Source organism: Gopherus flavomarginatus, chromosome 3 (genome assembly GCF_025201925.1).
Source record: "Gopherus flavomarginatus isolate rGopFla2 chromosome 3, rGopFla2.mat.asm, whole genome shotgun sequence".
NCBI lineage: Eukaryota > Metazoa > Chordata > Testudines > Testudinidae > Gopherus > Gopherus flavomarginatus.
The window spans coordinates 81,740,211-81,767,772 of record NC_066619.1 but is presented as its reverse complement, the minus strand read 5'-3'; the positions used below and the strand labels follow the sequence as shown (position 1 = coordinate 81,767,772).

Here is a 27,562-nt window from a genome sequence, read left to right as displayed (position 1 = left end):
GGCACCGAGACTCTAGGAGCTGTTCACCTCAACGTTCGGCTCCGCGGTAGACCTCCCGGCACCGAGCTGGTGGTAGGTCCCGATCCCGGTCGACCTCCCGGCACCGCGTCGGTGGCAGGTCCCGGTCCCCACTGCCATCCCGGCACCGCGCTGATCGAAGGTCGCGGTCCCGCTCCCGGCACCGACCTCGATGCAGATCCCGCTCCGGATCCCGGCACCGGCTACCACACCGTTCCCGGTCCCGATCCCGGCACCGATGCGGGTCGCGGCACCGATCCTCGGCACCGAGGAGAGCGTCGGAGTCGGCATACAGAGACGCCTATCAAACAGGCTCAGCGCCTCCGTGGCCTTCCAGGGAACCATCTGTGTCCTCTCAGGCGGACAGCGCCTATGCCTTCGGCCAGGACAGACACTCGGCCTTATTTCAGGACCCTCCACCACAGGAACGAGGGCCTCAACAGTGGGGGTTTTGGACCCCATGGGCGTATCGCCAAGCCCAGGGTCCACAACACATTACCCCCCGCCCTGCGGCGGAACGCAGGCCACCGGAGGCGACGGTGTCTAGACCCCCTCCCTCCCCGGAAGCAGACGGCAGGTCCAGCCACCAGGACCCAGAGCTCCCTCCAGTGACAGAGGTGCAGCCCCAGATAGAACCCCCCGTGGACACTCTGTTGCCGGGGGTTTCCTCGTCGTCTTCACCAGATGAGGCAGTGGCGGGTACCTCGTCCTCCAGCCTTCCCCTGCTAGATCTTAGGGCACACCAGGACCTCCTCTGACATGTGGCACAGAACCTGGACTTGCAAGCAGAGGAGGTCTCTGAAATCGAGGACCCGGTGGTGAGCATCCTCTCCGCCTATGCGCCCACCAGAGTGGCCCTGCCCTTTATCAAAACTATCCAGGCCAACGCAGCTACTATCTGGCAGTCACCGTCCTCCATCCCTCCGACCGCTCGAGGGGTGGAAAGGAAGTACATGGCCCCCTCGAAGGGCCATGAATACCTGTACGTTCACCCGACACCCTGCTCACTTGTGGTCCAGTCGGTGAACGACAGGGAGCGCCACGGTCAAGAGGCCCCAGCGCCCAAGTCGAAGGAGGCGAGACGGATGGACCTCCTGGGCCGCAAGGTCTATTCGGCGGGGGGCGCTACAGCTCAGGGTCTCGAATCAGCAGGCCCTCCTTAACCGCTACTCCTTCAACTCGTGGGTAGCGGCGGGGAAATTCGCAGAGCTGTTACCACAGGACGCCCGCCAGGAGTTTACCACCATCCTGGATGAGGGCAAGAAAGTAGCGAGGACATCGCTACAAGCCTCTTTAGATACGGTGGACTCGGCCGCTCGGACCCTTGCCTCGGGGCTCACGATGCGCCGAATTTCCTGGCTGCAGGTCTCTGGCCTTCCACCGGAGCTCCAACATACTATCCAGGACCTCCCCTTCGAAGGCCAGGGCCTGTTTTCCGCCAAAACAGACCCCAGACTAAAGGACCTTAAGGACAATAGGGTCATAATACGGTCGCTGGGGATGCATACGCCTGCGACACAGCGCAGGCCATTCCGGCAGCAGAACCAACAGCAGCAGCGTCGGCCGTATGCTCAGTTCCGTCCGCGGCAGGACCTCACTAGGCGCCGCGGCAGGAACAGCCGACGCAGACAGTCAGGTGGCCAAACGGGGCAGAACCAAAGCTCCGCCAAGGCCCCTCCTGGACCTAGGCCTTCATTTTGAAGGTGCGCCTGAGGGCGCAGTACCAGTTTCCCCTCCGGATCCTTCCCCGCAGTTTTCCAACCGTCTTTCTTTTTTCCTCCCGGCGTGGACCCAAATAGCATCGGACCGTTGGGTCTTGCATACGGTGCAGGCCGGTTATCGCCTGCAGTTTTCTTGCCCCCCCCCCCCCCCATCCTCGTCCCTCTTCAGGGACCCCTCTCACAAGCAATTCCTCCGTCAGGAGGTGCACACGCTCCTCGTCAAGGGAGCCATAGAGGAGGTTCCAGAGAGCGAGAAGGGCAAGGGGTTTTATTCCCGCTACTTTCTAATCCCCAAGTCCAAGGGCGGCCTCAGGCCCATCCTCAACCTGCGGGAGCTCAACAAGTATATGGTGAAGTTGAAGTTCCGTATGGTATCCCTTGAAACCATCATCCCATCCCTGGATCCCGGAGACTGGTACGCCGCCCTCGACATGCAGGACGCTTATTTCCATATCTCCATATCCTCCCAGCACAGGCGTTTCCTCCGCTTTGTGGTTGACCGCCGACATTATCAATTTGCGGTCCTCCCGTTTGGCCTCTCTATGGCCCCGAGGGTGTTCACGAAATGCATGGCAGTCGTCGTCGCACACCTTCGGCGTTGCCACATTCACGTGTTTCCCTATCTCGACGACTGGCTGATCCGGGGCACATCGGAGCTGCAGGTCCGCGACCACGTCTGCAGGATCAGCAGCCTCTTTGCTGCCCTGGGCCTCGTGATCAACGTGGACAAGTCTACTCTGCTCCCCACGCAGCGGCTAGAGTTCATTGGGGCCGTTCTGGACTCTACCCTGGCCAGGGCCTTGCTACCCTTGCCCAGGTTCCAGTCGCTGTCGGCCATCATTCTGCGCTTGCAGGCGGCCCCGCTGACCTCTCTACGAACATGTCTGGCCCTCCTGGGCCATATGGCAGCCTGTACGTTCGTGACGGCGTATGCCCGACTCCGCATGAGGCCTCTTCAATCTTGGCTCATCGCGCAGTACCGCTGGCCAGACATTCGTTGGACACAGTCGTCACCATTCCTCAGAGGGTATTGGTCTCCCTTCGGTGGTGGCTGGACCAGTCCGTAGTCTGTGCGGGGCTCCCGTTTCATCCGCCCCAGCCCTCGGCATCCCTGACTACGGACGCCTCAGATCTGGGCTGGGGGGCGCACTGCAGTGCCCAAAGAACTCAGGGCTTGTGGACCCCTCAGGAGATGGACCTCCACATCAACATACGAGAGTTGAGAGCGGTCCGTCTTGCTTGTCAAGCGTTTCTCCATCTCCTTCAAGGTCGTTGTGTCGCAGTGTTCACCGACAACATGACGACCATGTTTTACATCAACAAGCAGGGCGGCACCAGGTCCTCTCCCCTATGTCTCGAGGCGATGCGTCTCTGGGAGTTTTGCATAGCCCATGCCGTTCACCTTTCCGCCTCCTATCTCCCGGGAGTGCGGAACACTCTAGCGGACCGACTGAGCAAATCCTTCCGCTCGCACGAGTGGTCCCTCCGTCCAGACGTCACCCTCTCACTCTTCCAGAGGTGGGGTCGTCCCCGGATGGACCTCTTCGCGTCCAGGGAGAACAGGAAGTGTCGAGCATTCTGCTCCTTCCAGGGTCGGGAGCCAGGGTCTATAGCAGATGCCTTCCTGATCCCATGGGCAACCCACCTGTTTTACGCGTTCCCTCCTGTTCCGCTGATACACGGGGTTCTCCTCAAGGTGCGCAGAGACAGAGCTCGAGTGATTCTCATAGCTCCAGCATGGGCCAGACAACATTGGTACCCCATGTTGCTGGACCTCTCAGTAGCCAACCCAGTTGCCCTGCCCCTACATCGGGACCTGATCACTCAGGACCACGGCAGGCTCTGTCACCCGGACCTTCCGTCTCTGCACCTTACGGCATGGCTCCTGCGTGGTTGACAGATTCCGAGCTACACTGCTCTACCCCGGTTCGGGAGGTTCTCCTGGGCAGTAGAAAGCCTTCCACCAGGGCTACTTACTCGGCTAAGTGGAAGCGTTTCTCCTGTTGGTGTTCGGAGAAAGGTCTTCTCCCTATGGAGACTCCCATCACCACTATTCTAGACTACATCTGGTCCCTCAAGGCCCAGGGTCTGGTGTTGTCGTCCCTCCGGGTCCACCTAGCGGCCATCTCCGCGTTTCATCCTGGAGTGGACGGCTGTTCCGTCTTCTCCCACCCTATGGTGGCGAGATTCCTGAAGGGACTGGAGCGTCTCTATCCACAGATCCGCCCTCCTGCCCCTTCATGGGATCTCAACCTGGTCCTAACTCGGCTCATGGGTCCTCCATTCGAGCCATTAGCTACTTGCTCCCTGCTCTATCTCTCGTGGAAGACCGCCTTCCTAGTGGCCATCACCTCAGCTAGACGGGTGTCAGAGCTACGGGCCCTCACAGTAGATCCCCCGTATACAGTCTTCCATAAAGACAAGGTGCAGCTGAGACCACACCCTGCCTTTCTTCCCAAGGTGGTCTCGGCTTTCCACATTAACCAGGAGATCTTCCTCCCCGTCTTTTTCCCAAAGCCCCATTCGTCCCGCAGGGAGCAACAGCTCCACTCGCTAGATGTCCGTCGGGCGCTAGCATTTTATGTGGACAGGACCAAACCGTTCCGCAAGTCCCCCCAGTTATTCGTGGCGATAGCGGACCGGGTCAAGGGGCTACCGATTTCCTCGCAGAGGATATCTTCCTGGGTTACCTCCTGCATCAGGACCTGCTATGACCTGGCCCACGTTCCGACGGGCCCTGTGACTGCTCACTCCACCAGAGCACAGGCATCATCGCTGGCTTTCCTTGCCCGCGTGCCAATCCAAGAGATTTGTAGGGCGGCGACCTGGTCATCGGTCCACACATTCGCTTCCCATTACGCCCTGGTTCAGCAGTCCAGAGATGATGCGGCCTTTGGCTCTGCAGTACTCCAGGCTGCGACCTCTCACTCCGACCCCACGGCCTAGGTAAGGCTTGGGATTCACCTACCTGGAATGGATATGAGCAATCACTCGAAGAAGAAAAGACGGTTACTCACCTTTGTAACTGTTGTTCTTCGAGATGTGTTGCTCATATCCATTCCACACCCGCCCTCCTTCCCCACTGTCGGAGTAGCTGGCAAGAAGGAACTGAGGAGCGGGTGGGCCGGCAGGGGTATATATCTAGTGCCATAGTGGCGCCACTCTAGGAGGCGACCTGCCGGCCCACTGGAGTTGCTAGGGTAAAAAGTTTCTGGCAAACGTGCACGCGCGGCGCGTACACCTACCTGGAATGGATATGAGCAACACATCTCGAAGAACAACAGTTACAAAGGTGAGTAACCGTCTTTTCTGCTTCCTACCAAATACACACAGACAATCAAGAGGGCACATTCGTGTCGTGGCAACACTATATCTTGATGGTGTAATAATGCAAAGGTCATAACATTTGCATTGAAATTTTGTGATCTGCTCCTCTCTTTCTGGAGATACTTTTACTCAGTGTGAAACAATGCACATCTAGAAATCCATCAATAATATAACATCAGCAATGGTATTTATGCATCTGTGTAGTTCATATGATGGAATATCAAACGCGCATGTTGGTGTCTCAAGTACAAATGTGATCTTGTACTCTCTCTCCCTAGAGGTATAAAAGGCTGAACATCACGCATGCATAATTCAAAAATAACTGTTTATTAAAAAGTCATTAAATTTAGCAAGCAGTTACTCTATAACATGGTATAATTGCCTTTGTTGTATAAAATGCGCAGATATCCGCATGGAGCAATGTTATCTGAAGTGGGATGAAGATGAGTGCATTCAGTCTGTACCTGGCAAGTTTCGTATGGATGCCTGCTGCTGTGCTGTTGGTGCTGCTTGGGGCTCAGACTGTGAGGAATGTCCTAAGCCTGGCACCAAAGAATATGAGGCTTTGTGCCCTAGGGGACCTGGTTTTTCCAACAGGGGAGATGTTCTAACTGGCAGGCCATTTTATAAAGGTAAAATCCATACTTCGCTGCACATAACTTACTTGAGCTAAAAGTGGGTGTTTGTATCTTTCAGTCATTAAAGGGAAAACACTAGGCTTTATATGATTGGGATGTTATCAATTATATAGCATTAAAATTCAGACATAACAAATATTAGTTAAGAAATAGTCATTTCGTTCTCCTCCATGTATGGAATGTGTTTTGTGGCAGCAATTTGGACATGCTGGAGTGGGGGTAAGATGAGAGTCTGGGAAGCCAGAGAGGAGAAGTTCATGGTAGTCAAGGCAAGAGATTAGGATCTAGTCATGGTTCTTGAGCGTGTGAGTGGAGAGGGATGGATATGTTTTGGAGATGATAATGTAGTGGAAAAACCTGCTGGATTTAGCAACAGCATCCATTTTACATGAGAAGGAAAAAAATGGCTAAGATGATACTGAAGCTGAATATTCTGGTTAGAGAAGATAGTGAAGACAGTACCAGCAGTGAAAGAGAAAGGAAGGAGAAGGCCACTGCCCTTCCCCTCTGCATGCTGTCTAAGTAGCTCTTGCTTCCTCCTCAGGCTGAGAGGGGTTGGAAACTGCCTGAGGAGCTGGAGGTGAGATATTTATTGATGCTCGAGTGAGGCCTGGGTTGTGGAGGGAGAACTGGATTGTTATATTCTTGGAAAGTATATGTGTAACCAGAAGTTGGGCTGGGGGGATGGAGGTGGGAGGTAGAAGAGGACAGAAACACCAGTTTTTCCCTCCCCCAGAAAATTGAAGACTTAAAGTAATAAGGATATTCTCACCTTTTTTGTCCTCATTTCATTTTTATACAAGATGAGATCATTCTGAAATATTTTGAAACAAGCATGTATACTGCAAAGTCTTTGTTTTGAAAAATATCATATTGTTTGGAGGAACTTGAACATGTTTTTCATTATGCATAACCATTCATCAGTTCTAATATTTAATTGTTACTGTCCGTTCTCAGGTAAAACTCCTATTAAATTCAGTGGAAGTTAGCCTGAACAAGGATTAAGGACTAGTATTTTGTCCAGAGTTTAGCTCTGCTTTTCTCTGCGTATTGTTTTCTCTTGTACTTGCACCAGCACTTTCCTCTGCACATACTGCTGTTTCCAGGCTACAATTTTGTTTCATAAAATGGATGCTTCTCAGTTAAGGGCATTCATCCAGTAGAATGGTACCTAGAAGTAATGTATAGTGCTCATTAGATAATGTTTAGGGCCTGAGTGACTCTTGTGTGTACAAAGAGGCCCTTTTATAAGCCCTGTGCAAGGCCTATTACAATTACAGTCCCCGCATTATGGAGTATGTGGGGACTGCTCTCTCCATACATTGCAAGGGACTGTTTTGCCCCAAAGAGGAGTGAAAGTGTGGAATTGTACCCCTGCCACTCCACTGCACTAGTCTGCAAAGCTGCTGAAAAGTCCCCATGTGCTCTAGGAAATCTTTGAAAGAGTTTCAGGGAGCCACAAACTCTCTCTCTCACCAAGTTACACCTGGGCTGGTATGTCTCCTCACTACCTCTTTCTCAGGCTGTGTCTTATAGGCACAATTTATTCCACGGGGTTTCCTCATTCTCTTTCATGCTTTGATTTGAATTCACAACCTTACAGTGGTAGCTGAAGTTCAGTTTCTAGAACAGAATGACTTTCAGCAGCAGGAATGAAGCGACAATGTCTTTGGCACTGCCAGGTCTATTTTGCAGGGTAACTCAGAATAGCACAGTTTGTTCAGATAACGAAATGATGCTCAGGAATGCAAAATTACGACTCTTGACACAGTTTCCTTGTTAATCATTCAAATGTTCTGTTTTATTTTTTTCAGATATTAATGAATGTAAAGTGTTCCCTGGTATGTGCATGAATGGCAAATGCAGGAACACAATTGGAAGTTTCAAGTGTAGATGTAACAGTGGGTTTGCTTTAGATATGGAGGAAAGAAACTGTACAGGTAAGTCTTACATATTCCCCAGTGTTTAAAGGAAGCTGCACCCATTTTGCTCAGTCTGGCGATCTGAAAAACTCACTATCCAGACTTTGTAGTTCTTGGGAGTTTTCCCCTAGTAAGCAATGCAAAATTTGGCTGTTAATGTGAAGCTCTTGAGCTTCTCTTTCAACAAGGGATAGTCTAATAATTGTGTCTTCTAATATATTCTGATACACCAAAACTTTGTTAAATTACTGTTAAAGTTGCTTGAGTCAAACTCCTAGAAATGAAATCACTAAAATTCAAGAAAATCACCAGTTAAGGCAACATTAACATCCCTTACTACCTAGGCATCGTAATAGCAGGTGGACTCGGAGACTCCTTACTTCCACCACAAACTCACTTTCATTTGCAAAATGCAGCTCAGAATGCTTATATCCAGTTCCTTACAATCATGCTCACGTGTGACATCAGGCATAATAATGACAGACATGTAATATGTGTTATTGGTACTTAAACTCTGAGGTCAGAGTTAAGCTAGTAAGCTTGTGTGATTGAGGAACTGGATGTATGCATTGTGCATGATTGCATGTTGGAAATGAAAGTGGTTTTATTCTGGAGCTCAGGGATATCTGTGTTTGGGTTGTTTGATGTGTGTGTGAGGTAAGGCATCTGAGGTTGGTCTGGATGTTAATGTTCCCTACCTGATATTTTCTGTGGTTTTCTAGTTATTGTATTGGTAGAAAATGCACTAGAGCAACCTTATTTTTAAGTTAATGAGAGGTCAGAGAACATACCTTGTCACAATAGTTTTTTTCCCCACTTTTTCATTGAAATTTTGTTCAGATGAAAATTTTCTGCTGATCAGCTCTAGACTTAATGCTCTTTTAATGTGTTTTTAAATTACTAACAAAATGGAGTTAGTGGGTAAAATTTGTAGGAGGCCAACTGTGCTGTGACATGAGGCCCCCTGCAGCATGTTGCTGTCCTGCAGACCTCTGCACATCTATATGTGGTACATGAATTACTGTTGGGTTGCACAGAGGGGAGCGAGAGGGAATGCAATGGAGGAAAAAGGGAGCGGATTTTATCCATGATGGAAGTGTAAAAAATGTGTGAAATGTTCAAAGATTCCCTCTTCTCTCTGTCTCTCCATGTCCCTCCTCATCCCTGCCTCCCCAACTCCATGTGTTTGTCTGCCTCCTGCAGCTCCTCTATAAACACTTGAGTTTGTGCAGTCCTACATCTCTGCACCACCTATCGAGATGCCTCCTCTCTACAGTCTCCTGACCACCCACAACCCCCCTTTTGCCCCATGTGCTCTATTCCTGTCTTCCTCACCCTGTCTTTCTTGGATCTCATGGAGAACTACACCAGTTCTCTGCTCCCCAATGCGCTGCACCTCTCTGGGGTTCCTCTATTAATCCAATTCAGTGTTCTCATCTATCTATAACCCTGTCTTCTGATTACTATTCCACTTGTACACTTTTTATAATTTTGCATTGTTTTACACATTATTACTGTTTTTAAAAATAATTAAAAAAGAGACTTCTATATATAAAAATAATTAATGGGACCAAGGACTGAAGATATAATGGAAAGCACAAACCAGGGAGCCAGTTTGAGTAGAAAGACTGGACAGTCAGGTGAGGCAGTAGGCTAATGAGAATGGCAAGCAGTCTGGCCAGTGGGCTGAGGAGTCAGTGAGGAGCACATTGCTCAGCCATGCTCCCCGGTCCTTCACATCCTGGTACCTTACATCCCTTACTCTGTTGCACACCCTCTTCAGACCAACTCCTCAGCTGCCCACCTTGCCTCCCTAGCTCCTTACATGGAGCCCTTCCAATACATTATCCCTTCCACTTTGGTTTTCGACAAATGGGCTGTGGTTCGCCAGACCAAGTTGCATATTTAGACATAACTAATAAAGTACATCAATCCAAAAGAGAAATTAAACTGCAAGTCTAAATGCGAAAGGAATCATTTTAACTTCCTAACTTCTAAAGAAGTGAACCAATATACTTCTAGCTTTCCAGAAAATTAACTTTCTATTTAGGAGTAAGTGTTGTGAGTTTAGATACTCTTGATTTTTGCTTACATAATATATGAAAGTAATCCCCATATTACTGTAAATCTCAATGCCTCTCTAGCTATGGAGTCAACTGATATCTCCATAATAACGACAATTCCAAAAGGGGTGATGATAGAGCTTTTCTATAACTTTGGAATTCTTTATGCCTATTGCATAAATATCATCCCATCAAAAATATGATCCTGAAATGATACCTGATGGAAACCCACTTGTCACAAGGTTTCAAATCTAACTTAGATTTCTGAAGTCACCTTGTTCCGAATCTTTTATGACTCAATTGATCACTGACTCATTCTTTTAAAATATTAAATGAAATGTTTGAATGCCCATGTATAGACTTCAGATTTCACTGGAATGAGTCACTTCTCTATTTGCATGTAAAGTAGGATTCACTTTAAACTATGTTTGATTTTTTTTGTCTCTTCATTAATGTAAAATAGACATTGATGAGTGTCGTATCTCCCCGGACCTCTGTGGAAGTGGTACCTGTGTCAACACTCCAGGCAGCTTTGAATGTGAATGCTTTGAGGGCTATGAGAGTGGATTTATGATGATGAAGAATTGCATGGGTAAGTATTGTCAGAATGTATTGCAGTCCTTCCATTTACTTTTTGGAGCCTGATATTTTAAACTGTGTGCACTAATGCACACCTAATTATCATCCATAGTTATTGTGACTGCATGTATAAATCAGGTCTGACTGTACACATATGTGCAGTTAATGATACAAATACCTGTATTGTGCATGCAGTTGTGGTAATTGTCTACATGAATTAGGTTTACAATTCCCTGCACACATTTTTGCACATGCACATATTAGGGAATCGTAGAAATATAAGTGCCTTCATGAGGTCATCTAGCCAGTACCCCACACTGAGGGGAGGACCAAGTATAACTAGACCATCCCTGGCAGGTGTTCATTTAAAAACCTGTTCTTAAAAACCTCCAATGATGGGGTTCCACAGTCTCCCTTAAAATTCTATTTCAGTGCTTAACTATCCATATAGTTAGAAAGTTTTTCCTAATATCTAACCTGAATCTCCCTTGCAGCAGATTAAGCCCGTTATTTCTTGTCTTACCTTCAGTGGACAAAGGGAACAATTGATCACCATCCTCTTTATAACAGCCTTTAATATATTTGAAGACTGCTATCAGGTCCTCCTCAGTCGTCTTTTCTCAAGACTAAACATGCCCAGTTTTTTAACCTTTTTCTCAGGTCATGTTTTGTAAGCATATTATTAGTTTTATTACTATTCTCTTGACTCTGTCCGATTCTCCATATCTTTCCTAAAGTGTGGTGCCTACAGTTGGACACACTGAGCTGAGGCCTCACCAGTGCCTACTAGAGAGGAACGATTATCTCCCATGTCTTACGTACAACACTGCTTTTAATTTTCCTGAGAATTATGTTAGCCTTTTTCGTAACTGCTTCACATTGCCTACTCTTATTCAATTTGTGATCCACTATATTCTCTAGGTTTCAGAGTAGCAGCTGTGTTAGTCTGTATCCGCAAAAAGAACAGGAGTACTTGTGGCACTTTAGAGACTATAATCTCTAGATTCTTTTCAGCAGTTATTGCCCATTTTGTGATTGTGCCTTTGATTTTTACATCCTAAGTGAAGTACTTTGCCCTTGTCTTTATTGAATTTCATCTTGTTGATTTCAAACTAATTCTCTAATTTGTCAAGGTTGTTTAAATTCTAATCCTGTCCTCCAATGTGCTTGCAACCCCTCCCAGCTTGGTGTCATCTTCAGATTTATAAGCACAATCTTCCCTCCATTATCGAAGTCATTAATGAAAATATTGAATAGTAGCAGACTCAGGATTGTCTCCTATGATACCTCACTAGATACAGCCTCTCTGTTTGAGAGCAAACCATTGATAGCTACCCTTTGAGTACAATCAGCTATGCACTCACCTTATGCTAATTTCATCTAGACCATATTTCTGTAGTTTGGTTATGAGAATGTCATGGAGCCATTACTGTACAATTTCATTGCTTACCTGTTACAAGAGGTGGAGAAGAGCAGTCATTACTTCTTTTTAATCTCTCTGTGAGCCTCAGATTCTGAATTACCCCGATGCTGACAATTGCTTTTCCCTTCTTTTCCCCCTCACTAATTGTTCCTTAAATACCTGTCATGTTTCCTTTCAGACATAGATGAATGTGAACGTAACCCTCTCCTTTGCAGAGGTGGCACTTGTGTGAACACAGAAGGCAGCTTTCAGTGTAACTGTCCTTTGGGACATGAGCTATCTCCATCACGTGAGGATTGTGTGGGTGAGTTTGTTACCTGAGGATGGCATGTATCTGTGGTATAAAAGCTGCTTGTGACCGACAAGGATGTGGCGCCAGGAATATCTACACATTCCTGTTCTTCCTTGTTTCTGCATTGCTTCAAATTGAAACCTCAGGGCCTGAAACTGAAAAGTCCTCAATGCACTCAGCATCCATTGGCTTCAATGGGAATTGAGGGCTTAGAGCACCTTGCAGGAAATGTTCAGCACTTCACAGGAGTGGACTCTCAGAAATTATAAAAGAATCTTGTCAACTTTCAATTAAAATTCATAAAAGATAAAAATCGGTTCCTTTATGAAATGCAGCTCTCCTCTCTCCATGTATTTGGAGTACATTTTTGCTTTGTTTCAACTCTTCTATGAAATATCACTTGTTCAGTTGCAGTGTTGTTTTGTTACATAGTCACTTCCAGGGATAATTTAAAGTATAGTCTCTGTCCATGTTTCCTTAGTGGCTTTGGCGTTCCAGCAGCCATTGCAGAACTGGCCTTTTGAATGTCAAGTAACTGATGTGAGCAATTCTTCTTTTTCAGATATAAATGAATGTTCACTGAGTGATAATCTCTGCAGAAATGGCAAGTGTGTGAACATGATTGGAACATATCAATGTTCTTGTAACCCCGGATACCAGGCCACTCCAGACAGACAAGGCTGCATTGGCAAGTATTGAATGCTTCCATCTTCATACTTTCATGTCATCTCTCTTTACATTTAATTTAATTTCCTGTTAAAACCAGTCAGAGCCAGCTTTTGTCACTATCCAAAGCCGCAACCGTTGGGACCTTCTCTACCCCAGGAGTTATGAAAAGAGCAGATTGTTTCAGTTTAAATGTAGAGGAAAGAAGGTTGTGTTGCCATGCTGTAAAACCTCTGCAAAACAGTTTTGAGGAAAAATCATTCTCATTATACTAATCCAGTCAAATCTTAAGAGATTTAGCTAAAGTCCAGATGGTGGTGTTCAATGTTATTCCCTGATCAAAAACAGCCAGGGGTCCCATGTTACTGCTTTTGTTACTGATTTGCCCCTTTATCCCCTCCCCCATCACATGTGGTACATATAGTTTTTTTAAATGCAGCAGTATCTTTGTAAATACTTTGATGGGAGATTCTTCCTGTGTTTTTATAACTGCGATCCTGTAGTTTAACCTTTGTTTATAGCACTATTGAGTTATAATAATTGGTAGAATGCACATACTGTTAGGTTACCTAACGGAAGTGTTTTGATACAAAATTGTGCTATGGTTCAGTGCTGTCACCTAGATGTCTTAGAGTCTCTGGAATTTTCTTTCTACAATGTCTTCTTCAATTTAATTTCCTTTCAGATTCTCATCTTTACTCTCTTTGGATCTTAGAGAACATCAACAAATATCAGCAAAAAGAATGCCTAAAAACGGTCACTTGCTTCCATAGATAAAAATGAGTAATAAAGGAGGGAGGGCTAAACAAAGTGTAAATCAGTGATATAAAGTGAGAATAGAAATTCAAAATGACCTCGTTGAAAATAATTCCCTTGCTAAATAAAATGGCAAGCAAAGATGACTTCTCCTTATGAAAACAGAAGTGTCAAATAATGTAGTCCAAATATTATTTTCCCAGATATTGATGAATGCATGATCATGAATGGAGGCTGTGACACCCACTGCACTAACTCGGAGGGCAGCTATGAATGTAGTTGCAGTGATGGCTATGCTCTCATGCCAGATGTGAGAACATGTGCAGGTAAGAGGGGATGAAACAACATTGTAGTATCTTCCTGAGACTTCATTTAAAAAAATTCTTACATCGTATCCTGTAGCAAAACAAAACATATTATTTTAGCAGATCCATATCTGTATGTGCTGTAATGTGATCTGCTTTCATTCCAGATATTGATGAATGTGAAAACAACCCAGATATATGCGATGGTGGGCAGTGTACTAATATTCCAGGAGAATATCGCTGTCTTTGTTATGATGGCTTCATGGCTTCTATGGACATGAAAACCTGTATTGGTAAGTGCCTACAAGTTATATTTTAGTAGTTATGTTATTGTGTGTATTACCTAATGAATCACAACAAGCAGAATCAAATTGTGTAAGAAAAAATTGCTGAACACAAAAATTTATAGTTTTTCTTAAGAAACAACCTTAACTGCTTTCCCCTGAAGAGAAAATATTTTTTAAAGTCTTTAAAGTGAAATTAATCTAATTTGGGTCCATTAACACTAAAATGTCTTACTCATAATTTAAGTATTACTGCACGGTATCACTACAGGGCAGAGGTAAGGCTGTTTGGGTGCCTTCACTCTTCATTTCCATAATGTAACAGAGTTGAATGTCCTAAAAATGTAACCTTAACTCTGAACTTCCTGGGTTTGTAATGCTTGGTTTGGGATAATTACAGAGTTTTTCCGGTGTTTTTTTTAAACTGGGTTGGTGGAGAGAGGGGAATACACACGTTCATACAGAAAACCTGTGAAGATTTAAAGGTGCAAAGTTAAGCACTTAAAATTTAGGTAATACTGGAGTTAAGGTTGCCTATATATTCCATGAACTGAACTACTGAAACTAAACAATCATGAGTGGATTTATTTCTTCAGTTTGATTGAATTGTAACAAAAAGGAAGATCATGATGGTGTGTTTTGGTATGCAGAGTCATTTTATAAATATGCTAGCCTTCCGAGAGAGGAAAATAGATGAAAAGTAGTACAAAGGGAAGGTGTCCTTGAACAGCAATGACTCCTCTCCCCTTAACTTCAGAACCAATAAACTGTTATTTTTCTTCTTCACGCCTTTATCTTGTTGAGATGTTCAAATCCTTTTGGCTTCTTTACTGCAGTCCACGTCCACTGAGCTGGTCAATGTTTTCCCAACCCAGTCAAAAGACAGGGTTGATTCCCTCTCACTTGTTGTTAGCTATGTTAGTGCTTATGAAAATAACTTTTCTGTCCACTGTTCTCCTCTTGGAACAGAAAACCTCAGGTTAGAATGTTGTATAGCAGTGGACTATGAATCTGAGTTTCATACTTCATTAACAGCATCATTCATTTCAAGAAACTTGTGAAGCTGTTCCTGTTTCTTATTGTAGCCTGTTACCGTCTGCAATAAAGTACGAGTAGTTTGATCTGTAGAAATATTTGTAACATTTTCTATTTACTTAATAGCATGTGGAGTGACTGAGGTAATTAGTTGTGATTCTGATCTTACACCAGTATAAATCTGGGGTTACTCCAATGAAGTTAAAACATGGATGTAAAATGAGTGTCAGAGCAGAGTGCACAAATCTACAAGGTTGCAACTAGATCTGCAATTTGGAGGATGTAATAGGTTTCAAAGTTAGTTAAACTTTGGGCTCAAGCTACAGTCTTGTAATGTAATTGAGATTCTACAGTTATGATTCACAATGTAGTAGAGAGCTCTAAACACAAAGCCTAGGTCTACACTAAATTTATTCCTGTAGTCTAGTGGGTATTCTTAATGGAAAGATTTTATCATATATACAACACTCTCATTCTAACTGGGAGGAGTGGGTGGCCCTTAAAAGCAAACTTATCTCTCTCTTGGAACTTCAGGCTGTACCACACAACCTGGTGATGAAGAGACATGATATTGAGGTGTCTGCAAAAGGGGTCAGTGACAATAGCGCTATAAGAGAGAGACAGGGAGCAACTGACCCTACCCCAGACAGGTGCTGAAAATCAGATGATGCAGCTGATCCACACCTCAGGATTGTCCCACACTCTCATCTGGAATATAACGGAGAACTCAGCCATGAAGGAGAACATGGGAAGTGTCAGGAGAGAAGATAATCTCTGGCAAACAGAGCTGGAGACTGCAGGCAGGCCCCATGGAGCCCCTCTGGCTTGGAAAGGGCCCTCGCAGCAACTTCCAGAGGACCCTCCAATCTGAACTCCTAACCAGATGGTTGCTAGTGCTACTTTGGGTATACTTGTCTCCGTTTGCTTGGGAAAACAATAAACAGATCCCTAAAGAAAGGAACAGAAACTTAACCAGGTATTAAATCAGTGTGGAAACCTTTCTGAAGACCAAATAGGAAACCTTTGCCACAACTGCTCCCAACCCATGGGAGTTCCCTAGACATGTTAGGGCCCCATCTTCAATCCTCTCTGATTGGGACTCCTCCACTGAGACCCTGGAAAATGCAGAAGAGTCCTTACCTGCATTGAAGTCCCAAGAGATCAGAACTACAGGGATACATCTGAAAATCCCTGGAAATCTTACGGGCCAGTTCACTTTCAACTCCACTCCTGCCACCCCTATTTAAAATTGTGCCTATTATAATTTATACTTACTGGTGTTTTATTTCTTTCAAAACCAAAACAGAGAAAACACTAGCAATGCCTTTTTATTCTCACCATAGTAATTCCCTTCATTGGCATACCCTAGTGTTACCATTTCATTTAAAAGGAGGTATAAAAATATTGGGCAATATATTTGGAAAGTTCCATCTCCCCTAGAATCATTATATTGTTAAGTAATATGAATCATGTCATCTTCATGAATTTCCTCATTTGGCTGTTTGCCATTTATGTGATTTTAATGCTTGTCCTAAATATAGAGGATTTGCTGTACCTCGTAATTATAATCCACATTTTAATCAGGGGTAAGTGCTTTCATTTAGATTTTACTTATGTTTCAGTTATTATTTTAGTTTTATTTTTTTACTAGTGACACTCTGAGGCCTAAAATACATTCTCTCATATGTCATTCATCAAAATTTTAAATGATGAAAAAACCTGTGAAAATTGAAGTCAGTTTGCAGATAATTCAAGACTTGAAATAGGGTTACATTTTTTAAATAAATTGTTCTCTGGAAGAAAGTAGCGCTGCTACAATATGATGTTCATGTCTGAGTGTTTTTAAATTGATGTTACATTATTCTTTTAACAAATAATCAACTTCATAGTTAAATATTCAACTCTTTTATCCATTTTGAAAAAGCTAGTGTAATTGTGCAAGAGTTTCATCCCTACCTCTTTAGATAATTGCAGAAATGAAGTGAGGAATGGTTGAAATGTAGATGTTGAAGACTAATATTGCCTGTCAAGTCTCAAGTAAACCTTGACTATCTTACTAACAGAATTATTGATTACTTTTGACTTTCATTAAATTCACCTGAAGAGTGAAAATATTTCCCAAAAATAGATTATGTTATTAATTGGCTGTAATATTCAAGTAATTAAACTATATGCACCTGCAGATGTAAATGAATGTGACTTGAATTCCAACATCTGTATGTTTGGAGAGTGTGAGAACACCAAGGGATCTTTCATTTGCCACTGTCAGCTAGGATATTCAGTCAAGAAGGGAACCACTGGATGCACAGGTATAGACTATTTCCAACATTTGTATTATGCATTATAGTTGTTGTATTTCATCTGCAAAGTTTTAGTCTTTGTCACAGTGGGCAGCTCCTAGATGGATTTCACATTGAGAAAAAAATGTATATCAAGTAAATCTAAATAACAAGAATACGATAAAAGGAAAGAGAGGAGAGGGAAGAAAAGATGGTAAAGAACAGAAACTGAAACACAGGCAGTCCTTTGATGAATCACCCTAGCAACTGTACAGTACTAAAGTCAAACAGGCTCATATTCTACAAATCCAGTAGTGGAAGAAAATCCTTCCCCTGGCCACAGGGCAGCTACCGTGCTAGGCTGCTAGATGGAGGCTATTTCAGCCAAATGACTCTCATCCTACTCTCTGCATTGGCATGCTGGAGGCTTCCATGACACGCACCTATCTTACCCTCCATTTTTCTGCAGCTAAACATCATCCTTTCTACTGACTGGGGCTGTCCATAGTTGCATAGCAGGAAACTGGATATTTCCAAAACTGCACTTTTTAGGAAAGTTGGCAAGTTATTAAATGGCAGCAAAGTTCTAATTACAAAAGAGGAGGATTGTATCAAAGAGAAATTTCAGTTTGTTCTTTTACTTACTGTTTTTTGCAGTTTGGTTTCATTGTAGTATGCAAGACTGACATTATGGGATATATAAAACTGAGAAACAGATCTTCTTGAATGTACATATTTGCTATATTTGAAAGATTTCTGTTTGTAAATATTTGTTTTTCTCCTATTTATCAATTATTTGAGCCTAACAACAGGACTATATGGTCCTAGATCCTCAAAAGTGCTATTAATAGGGACCATTTTACATATTTTGTCTTTTTTTTTTCTAGCAGAGTGTAATAAATATTGTTCTATATATTCCACAGCCATCACCCACTTCCAGTAACTAAAGATTTTTTTTCCTATAACTTGGCCTTTAGGGATTTTTTGTGTAATTGTCAAATCCTTTTTTTGAATAAGATTTGCATGTATGCTCAGAGGGCTGATGGACACATTTTTAAACAAATAAAAATGAATAACATTTGTGTAAGTTTACATGAATATCAAATAGAAACCTGATATTGTAGGAAATAACAAACCCAGTTTTAATATATATTTGCAGATCAAGAAAAACCTGGAAATATAATAGACTACATACTTCCCAGTAACACAAGCTACAAATATAAACCTGCTTAAATCATTATGCAGTATTTTTATTTTGAAACTATGCAACAGACATATGCAGTATGTTAGAAAACATCACAAGTCAACTTTCCAATATTTATGAAGCCTTGGAATTGAACTTTTATTGATCAATTTGTTTTGCCTTGTTAGATGTGGACGAGTGTGAGATTGGTGCCCACAACTGTGACATGCATGCCTCATGTGTTAATGTCCCAGGAAGCTTCAAATGCAGCTGCAGAGAGGGATGGATGGGAAATGGCATTAAATGTATTGGTGAGTGTGTAATTAGTGATGCATTTGTTTGGCTGAAAAGTTTTTAAATTGACTATTTGAAAAAAAATCATTGTATTCCTTTACATGTAAAGATCTATGGGCAGATAGAGAAATAGGGTTCTTGTATTTCATTTATTTATTTTTTGTTCTGTGAAGAAAAAAGTTTATTTCCATCTCAAACTCTCGTCTGTCTAGCAGTTTACTTTGAACAACTTAATATGAAATGATTCAAGTCAGAATACTTATGTTGGCTTATAATATTGGAAAGAAATTGAAACTTTAGTGCAGACATCTTTTGATGCATGTCCAGGATTTTTAAGCTAAATTCAATCAATTATAGAATGGAGAATGAATTAAATATTTTTTCCAAAGCTAACAGGTAAATGTCAAGCTGTGGAAAATGTTAAGTTCATTTATTCTGTACCAGTTACTCATAGATCAGTTTCTATAAGTGAAAGGAAACTTAAGACATCTCTTATTGTTCTTTTTCTGTCTCTGCCACTGGCTGCTGGGTGACCTTGGACAAGTCACTTTACCTCTCTGTGCATCAGTTTCCCCATCCTTAAAATGAGGATAATAGTACTGACCTCTTTTGCAAAGCACTTTAAGATTTATGGATGAAAATTGCTGTATAAGAACTAGATATTATTATTTTATTTTATTATTTATTTAAAAGATAAGACTTAGTATTATGAGACAGTACTATATGCTAGATTTACAAAGGTTTAGGCATTGATGGATGCAGACAGGCACTAAGTCTGATTTATAGATGTGCCTTAGTGATTCAGGCGCCTAACTTCCATTGATTTTCACCCACGTGGGTGCTTTTGTAAATCTCACTCAGGTGACTATCAGTGTCTTATGGTGGCTAAATACCTTTGTAAAACTGCCCCTAAAGCTCACTGTGATTAAGCCATTGCTAGGAAGAAGGGAAAGCCCCTCTCCCGCAAGCTTTTTTGGGCAATTTATTATTCGAGGTTTCATTGCATCTCTAAGTAGAAAGAATTGTTCTTCTTTGAGTTGTTGCAGTTGTGTGCTCCACACCACAAACCAGAGACTTTTTTTCCTGCAGCAGTTCCCACCAAGGTGGCACATGCATCCTGCTCCTCTTCAAGGCTCCTCCCTATATAAGGGCAATACCGCCCTGACTCACCTTAGTTCCTCCTTACTGCCACTAGCCTAAGTGAGTGCTCCTTGTGTAGTTCTCTCCTTATGGTTTATTAGCTGCATCACAGCTGCTGGCTAGAACTTTGTTAGTGTAAATAGTTAGTAGGAGTCAGTACCTGTAGTATGGTGTAGTGTTAGTTTAGTAGAGGTTTTGCAGCATTCTCCAGGTTTTAAGCACTGTTTTGATTCCAATTTCTCTAACAAAGTACTAAAATTCAAGTTATTTAGGGTATGTGTCATTTGAACTGCAGTAATTTGTGCTCGGAACCACTTCATTCATGCATATAAACTTCATTGTAAGAGGAAAATTTAAAATTAAATCAACTGTTTATTAACCAAGTATCTCCTGCTCGTATTTAGCATTGGTACAGGTGTCCTCCTGGCTATAATAATCAACTTTGTGTTTTTTGGTGTGTATCAGCTCACAGGTTAATTGCGAGTACAGAATATTACCTGCTGTAAAGGTACAGTTTACTCTTTCTCATGTCTTGGTTTTCTTCTGCTGTGCAGATCTTGATGAATGTTCTAATGGAACCCATAAGTGTAGTGTGAATGCTCAATGTGTGAACACTCCTGGGTCATACCGTTGTGCCTGTGCTGAGGGATTCACTGGAAATGGATTCACTTGTTCTGGTAAGAAAGATCTAAGAAGCTTCCAGTAAGGGTACTTTGGATACTGATTTTTTTCCCATTTTTTTTTAAAGTTTTGCAAAATTAGGACTAACTCTGAAAGATGGGGAGAAAATTGTAAGAGCCTCTTCCATACAAGATGCAAGTCAAGATCCCTCCAGATCATTCAAGAAACTTGCTAGCGGAGACTCCTGGCTCTCACTTTAGCTTGTGTACCAAATATGCAAGTGTCTGATTGGCTAGTGTTCTTGTCTACCCTACCCTCCTCCTCCCCCCGACCCATTCCCATCAACCTGCAGTAACCAGTAAACTGTATAGCCAGGAGCACACACAGCTCCAGCTTCCCATTACACATCCTGTCCCTGTTGGCAGGATCCCTTGTAGCGGGGACTGCAGAGGGCAGCATCTGTTTTCCCTTCAGTATGCCAGTTTGGGGAGGATTTGATAATCATCATATGAAAAGTTAAGTCTGGTTAGAATTGAAAAATATATCATGCTTGTTCCTTTGCATTTGCTAATAGTTGACTTTGAATTTCTGTTTTAAGAATGAACTTTTTCTCATATGGTAACTGAATAATCTGAAATATTGATGATTATCCTGATTTTATATATAAACACTGGTGAGATTGTGTATTTGCTTGATTACAGTTTTGTCACCCTTTCCATCCACAATATAGACCTGCAGCAACATCTGTTTTCTTTCAAGTACTAATGCATTTTGTCCTGCTATGAGTGTAGGAGACTGGACTAGATAACCTCTTGAAATCCCTTCCCGTCCAATGATTTGTGTTCAATTACTGTTTTGTGACTACATCTAGAATATGCTATAATGGCTAGAAAGTAATGTTACTGCATATTATACTTTTCAACTAACCTAAATATAGACCCAAATTTACTTCCATCCTAAATAGACACTGTCTTCTTTCTGTTTATTATGGTCAGAACCATTAAAATATTATTTTAATTGTAGTAGATGTAGTTGTAGTTGATAAATATGTGGTTTTAAATCAATGTTCTCCATGTCATTCTCATATGTTTTAAAGCCTAGTATTTTAACATTTTGTTTTCATAATTTTGAGAGCTAAGCATTAATGAATAGAACTAATAAGTCTGATTTAGTATCTGGGTATACTTAGTCTGGGTTGTCTGATTCATTTTTCATGGTGGTTACAATGACTGCATTCTTGAACAACATTGCCATATATATGAAATGTTTATAAATCTAAATGATGCTAGGAAAACAGTAAAATTTTAAAGGCCAAATGTTAAAAGAACACCTACAGAAATTAGCATACTATGATATATGCACAGAAATGATAGTTTAAGCCCACAGACCCCACTGGCGTTCAGTTTGTATATGCAGATAGTGTTTGTGTATGTATCATTTGCTCACACAGTTAAAAGGGTTAAAAATTGTGTGAAAAAGGCAATTTACATTTGCATAAATAGAGATTTCATTTTGAAAATTTGCCTCTAGAAGAATCTTATTCAGAAATATTTCATCACTGTATTTTACAATGCACATTTATGACTTCAGAAATTAAATATCCACCTTATTGTTTGTCAGACTTGCCACTAATGGGTCTGGAAAACTTACATTGGTTCAAAATTAGATACTGTATGGTAAAATCTGTTAATGAAAATGTCAGTACATGGAGACCCAGTAGGGGAAAAGATATTGGAAATAGTTGTTGCCTTTTGTTTTTCTACATTCTTTTATATTCTGTCTTTGAATGGTGTACCTGCTTTGCTTTATATCAACAAATGTTGAACAGAATTTATTTGAATGATAAATGGGAAGAAACAGAATCATACTTTGATAAAATACATCACAGAAATTTAATGGCTGCTTACTTCTTCTCCCGCAGATATTGATGAGTGTGCAGAAAATGTTAATTTGTGTGAGAATGGACAGTGCCTGAATGTCCCTGGTGCATATCGATGTGAGTGTGAAATGGGATTCACTCCAGCTTCAGACAGCAAATCTTGCCAAGGTAAGTTACCAGTACTTCAACCTTGTTTTCTGAGTTTGGATTGGCTGCTGTGAAGGAAACCACAAGAAGTGCTGGAAGAACCTCAACCTAGAAGCAGAATACACATAACATGCTTCATATGCTTCTCCAGCAAGGATTATTTTGCTGTATGAATTATGGTGAAGGTAGCTTTCATCTCGTATGAAGTTTTCCTGGTTTTGGGCCAAGAAACCTGGAGTAGAGGTTTGGCTCAACAAGTTTGTTTTCCTTAATCATTTCTCTTGTTTTTGTCTTAGGGAATGGTTTGTGGAAAAACTCTGCTGACCACTGTTCTTTTTAATACATTTATACAGGAAATAAAAACTATGCTGATCACTGCTCTAATTAGTAAATGTACACAGGAAATTTGAACTGTTCTGTTCACTACTGTGTTTAAGTTACAACAATCCTAAAATTTCTCTTTTTGGAATTTTTCTTCTCCCCACTTTCTCTCTGTCATATGTACTCTGTTGTCTGAGACATAACTTTTAGCTGACAGTGATTCATAACAGAAGTATATGAGGACTCTGTTCTAGACTGATTTCTGTGTACTGAATGCTCCAAAACTTTTTAAATCTTGTTTTAAAACCCAAAAATGTTATTAGAAACCTCATGACAGCTTGGAAAGTGTAAACCTCTTGAAAAGACATCTAAGGCCAGATTTTTAAAAGCATTCTCTAAAATTGTACACACAGTTTTGCATATGCAGACCCCCATATATATGTGCATAAATCAACTTTCTCACTGCTGTAAAACTAGACACTTGCGGCTGGCCTGTGCCAAGCAACTTAAGCTTATGAGTTGGGAGGGTCCCAGAGCTCATGCTCCAGGCCAAGCCCGGAAGTCTACATAGTAATGAAACAGCCCCGCAGCTTGAGCCCCATGAGCCTGAGTCAGTTGGCACAGACCAGCTGTGGGTGTCTAGTTGCTGTGTAGACATATCTGTAGTGTCTCTGGAAAGATGGGAACACTGTGGGTATGTCAATGCAGGAACTAGGGAGTGGCCAGCCTACTGCTCTCTTTTTGGTGTACTTTGCATTCTTTCAAGGGGAGCCTTATATACTTGCTTACCTACATGCTTCAAACTAGGAGCATGGCAAATGATCAATCCCTATAATTTGCATTTATTTAACTATGTGCTTTTCTTTTTTTTTTCTTGTATATTTCTAAAAAGTCATTTAATAGTATTTTGATTTTAAAGTCTTTCTTTTCCATTTGGAATCCGGGAGATTCATTCCTGATAGTACAACTTTTCTTGGCAAATAGAAATACTTGAACGTTCACTTGATATCTGAAAATTATTATAACAAATATGACAGGAATAAATGATGTGGTGTCTTTAAAGCTATTCCTCAAAAATTCCTATGTTTAACTTTTAAAGTATACAAGTAGTGCATCTGATTTTCCAGAAATTCTGTTAGTGTTTTATGTGTTCTTTGAGTGTTTTTAGTTGTTCTTAAGATAGTGGGCACTACTATGATTAGCTATAACTAATTGCTCTTCCTCTATTTCTTCAGATATTGATGAATGCACCTTCCAGAACATTTGTGTTTTTGGTACCTGCAATAACTTACCAGGCATGTTTCACTGTATCTGCGATGATGGCTATGAACTGGATAGAACTGGAGGAAACTGTACAGGTATATCCAATTCTATACAGAAGGTGGCCAGTCTTTAAAAGAGGTGGTTTAATGTCCAGTAACTCCTCACTTAAAGTCGTCCCGGTTAACGTTGTTACATTGCTGATCATTAGAGAACATGTTCATTTAAAGTTGCACAATGCTCCTTGATAATATTGTTTAGCAGCCACCTGCTTTATCCACTGTTTGCAGGAAGAGCAGCCTGTTGCAGCCTGGCTTGGAACCAGGATGGACCAGCAGCCCCACCCCCCCATCAGCTCCCCTAAATTTCCTGTGTGGCAGCTGCCCAGCAGGCTATCAATTGCCGGCAGTTCAGCTGTCCCTCACCCCACTGTCATGTGCTGCTCCTGCCCTCTGCCTTGGAGCTGCTCCTGGGAGCCTCCTGCTTGTTCTGCAGGAGGGGACGTGGGGGGCTAATGTCAGCACATCCCCCTCCCTCCTGCTCCTGCCCCCTCGCTTACCCCACCCATAGAGCAGGGGGGATACATGACAGGGCTCGGGATGGAGGGAGCTTGCTGGCCGCAGCTGCTATCTCAACTTCCTGGGAACCTGCAGGTCCATAATAGCAGGAGTGGGTAAAATGTATTTTGTTGCAGATGTGATTAGGTGGGGGCGGGGGAACAGACTGCAGTAATTGCAGGAAAACACTTTAAAACTTTCAATACTTAAATTTACTTGAGGGTTAGAACGAGATTTGATGTCTATTATAAGGCGTTAAAGTATTTTTACATGGTTTAAGCAAGATTTGTTTTATTCTTTTAGTTGTAAAAATTGTGTCTGAATTCTATTTATATATTAACTGACCATGTTTGTTTTTTGTTTAGTGGCCTTGGGGAAACTCTCTCTCTCTTGTGGGGTCTAAGGTTTGGCAGGTGGGAAAGGGATAAAAATGCAAGAAACAGCTTGGAAGTGGGAAAAACAGGATAGAAAAAATCCCATGCAGGGCTCTACTATGTAGGGCTATATGGTATTTTGGTTAAATTAAGAACTGGACAAAAGTAATGTATCTATTAAATGTGCAACAGTAAAAATTGTTCCTGAGTGTTTTATGAGCTGTAATTGCTTCAACTTCAGCTAAAAATAAGAGGTTTATTTTTCTCTCTGTCATTTGAATCATACCCTCACATCGTTCCCCACATTGTTCCTCCATTAAATCAACAGATTACAAATGTAGCTTTCCCATTTTAGATATAGATGAGTGTGCTGATCCCATTAACTGTGTTAATGGTCTCTGTGTGAATACGCCTGGGAGGTATGAGTGTAACTGCCCACCAGATTTCCAGCTGAACCCAACTGGAGTAGGTTGTGTGGGTAAGTGAAAACTATTTCAAGTAAGTATGACCCATAGACAGCGGATCCAGAGGCCTCTTGTACTGATACTAGATTATTTCTAAAGATAGAGGACCAAATTTTGCCTTGTTTTACATCTTGTTCAAAATCAATCAGTGCAGATTTTGATCCAGAAAATATGAATCTGTTACTGTCATGTTAGATATCAAACCATGCTCCTAAATATAGATTTACCAGTTTTAAATACTATAAATATTGTCCATTTTCTTAAAATATATTTTCTGTATATATCAGAGTGTGTGTGTGTTTGTTTGCATTATTGATTCCATTTTCTGGATGGACCCATATTTCTGATTTTAGTAATTGAGTTTTAAATCCAAGAGTTCTCATGGGGCTGATGAAAATCTACTTCAGAGGAAGTGTACAATACTTACACTAGCACCTAAATTGCTTGACTTCCAGTAATGGTGTCACAGATTTATTGAGTGAACTTGGGAAAATCATTTAACCTTTCAGATTGGAAATGCACCAAAAGCCTCTTCACTTTGCTTTCTGGGGACGTCTTGTTTTTTTTTTTTTTTTAAAGCATTCGTATCTGTAGTAATTTAAAAATTATTATGATGTTTGCTATTGGTCTAAGTCAAACAAAAAAACCTGATTAAAACTGTTGTTAAAGAAATGTGAAGTTCCGTCAGAATGGATTCTGCTGCTCAGCTCTTCCCTCGTTCTGCTTTTCCCTGTAGAATTCAAAGAGGCTCACTGTCATTGCTCAGGTTACCAGGACCAACCTCGACTCTACACCTCAGGCCACCAGCAGCAGAACAAGTTGGCATCTCAGCTTATCCCAACCAATTTATTTTACAGTTTCAGGCTGCAATTTTCAAAGGTACCTAAGGAACTTAGGTACCCAACTCCTTTTGAATTTCAGTCAGATTTGGGTGCCTGACTTCTTGAGGTTATTTTGAAAACCCCAGATTCAATTTTTATTCATTTTTTGAGCCACTGAAATCTCATTTCAGTGTCTAGTTCCCCTTTCCAGCTCGTGAGCTGAGTACTCACTGGAGCACTGAGACTCTAGTCTTCTGGGTCCTTTGGTGCAGAACATTTCTTCTAGGATCCCTCAGGCCTCCCTCAGCCAGCAGCGTCTGTCAGGCAGCTTTTCAGAAGTTTCTGAGGGTGAGTCTTGCCATGCCTGTTGCCAGCTGACCCTCAATCTGCCAGAACATGGGGCCTTGAGTTGGATCTGTGTTTTGGGGCTCAGCCCTCCTCTGGAACCGCAGTTCTGGCATGGGGAACTTGAGCAAGAGCTCCAGAATTCATCCAGAAAAAATTTCAAATGGGAAGGGGACTGAGACAGCCTGTTCAGGGATAACTCCAGAGTCCCCTCCAAAAAAAAAAAAATAGAAGCCAGCACCCCCTACTGAATAGCTAACTTGTAACTTTTTAAAGAGCAAATGGGAGAAAAGTCGAAGTTTAAATCTTTTTCATTTCCACCCTGAGGAAGCATTTGCTGGGCCTTTTCTCCTGCACAAAGACTCTTTCACAGTATTTTCTGTCAGACTCACTGCCGCTCCCCCAGCCTGCAGCATGTCTCTGTGTGCGGAGAAGAGAAGAAGCAACTCTGATTGCAGTCTGCTACTTCTTTGAAGCTCTATCTCAGGCACCAGCAGACAGGGAATTGCACAGATCCTCACTTTTCTGGTACAAGGGCTCTAGCTCTCAAAGGCGGGAATGAATCTCTCCCTGACCTCCCTCAAAAGTCCGGACTGCTCACTCCAGGGAGTTTGTACCCAAACCAAAAGTCAGAAGTAAGAACTCAATTTCCTATGCAACTGCACCTGTATAGGATTACAGAAGGGTAAGTGAGAAATCCTTTTCCCTGGATAAAGTTTTTAGATTAATGTGCTACTTCAGGAAGCACTTTTTAAAACAAATACAGCCCTATGGGGTGGAAAAGCAATAGTTCATTAGAAACTTGCTGATAATATAGAATAATCATTATCATCCTTCGTCATTTCCCT

The 27,562-nt window shown here is 42.3% G+C and overlaps 1 protein-coding gene across 4 annotated transcripts in view; it reads left to right on the top strand.

Annotated features, from left to right (window-relative positions):
- Positions 1-27,562, top strand: part of FBN2 (fibrillin 2) — a 265,113-nt gene that overhangs the window by 162,551 nt on the left and 75,000 nt on the right. For 3 of the 4 annotated variants that reach the window (XM_050945536.1, XM_050945535.1, XM_050945538.1), the window contains 13 exons: positions 5,471-5,698; positions 7,519-7,644; positions 10,153-10,281; positions 11,870-11,995; positions 12,546-12,671; positions 13,609-13,731; positions 13,878-14,003; positions 17,213-17,338; positions 18,680-18,802; positions 20,480-20,602; positions 22,468-22,593; positions 24,129-24,251; positions 25,440-25,562. In XM_050945536.1, the coding sequence (XP_050801493.1) occupies positions 5,471-5,698; positions 7,519-7,644; positions 10,153-10,281; positions 11,870-11,995; positions 12,546-12,671; positions 13,609-13,731; positions 13,878-14,003; positions 17,213-17,338; positions 18,680-18,802; positions 20,480-20,602; positions 22,468-22,593; positions 24,129-24,251; positions 25,440-25,562 (1,728 nt within the window). The remainder of the gene's footprint in view (positions 1-5,470; positions 5,699-7,518; positions 7,645-10,152; positions 10,282-11,869; positions 11,996-12,545; positions 12,672-13,608; positions 13,732-13,877; positions 14,004-17,212; positions 17,339-18,679; positions 18,803-20,479; positions 20,603-22,467; positions 22,594-24,128; positions 24,252-25,439; positions 25,563-27,562) is intronic. The other variant, XM_050945537.1, reaches the window with a different exon arrangement.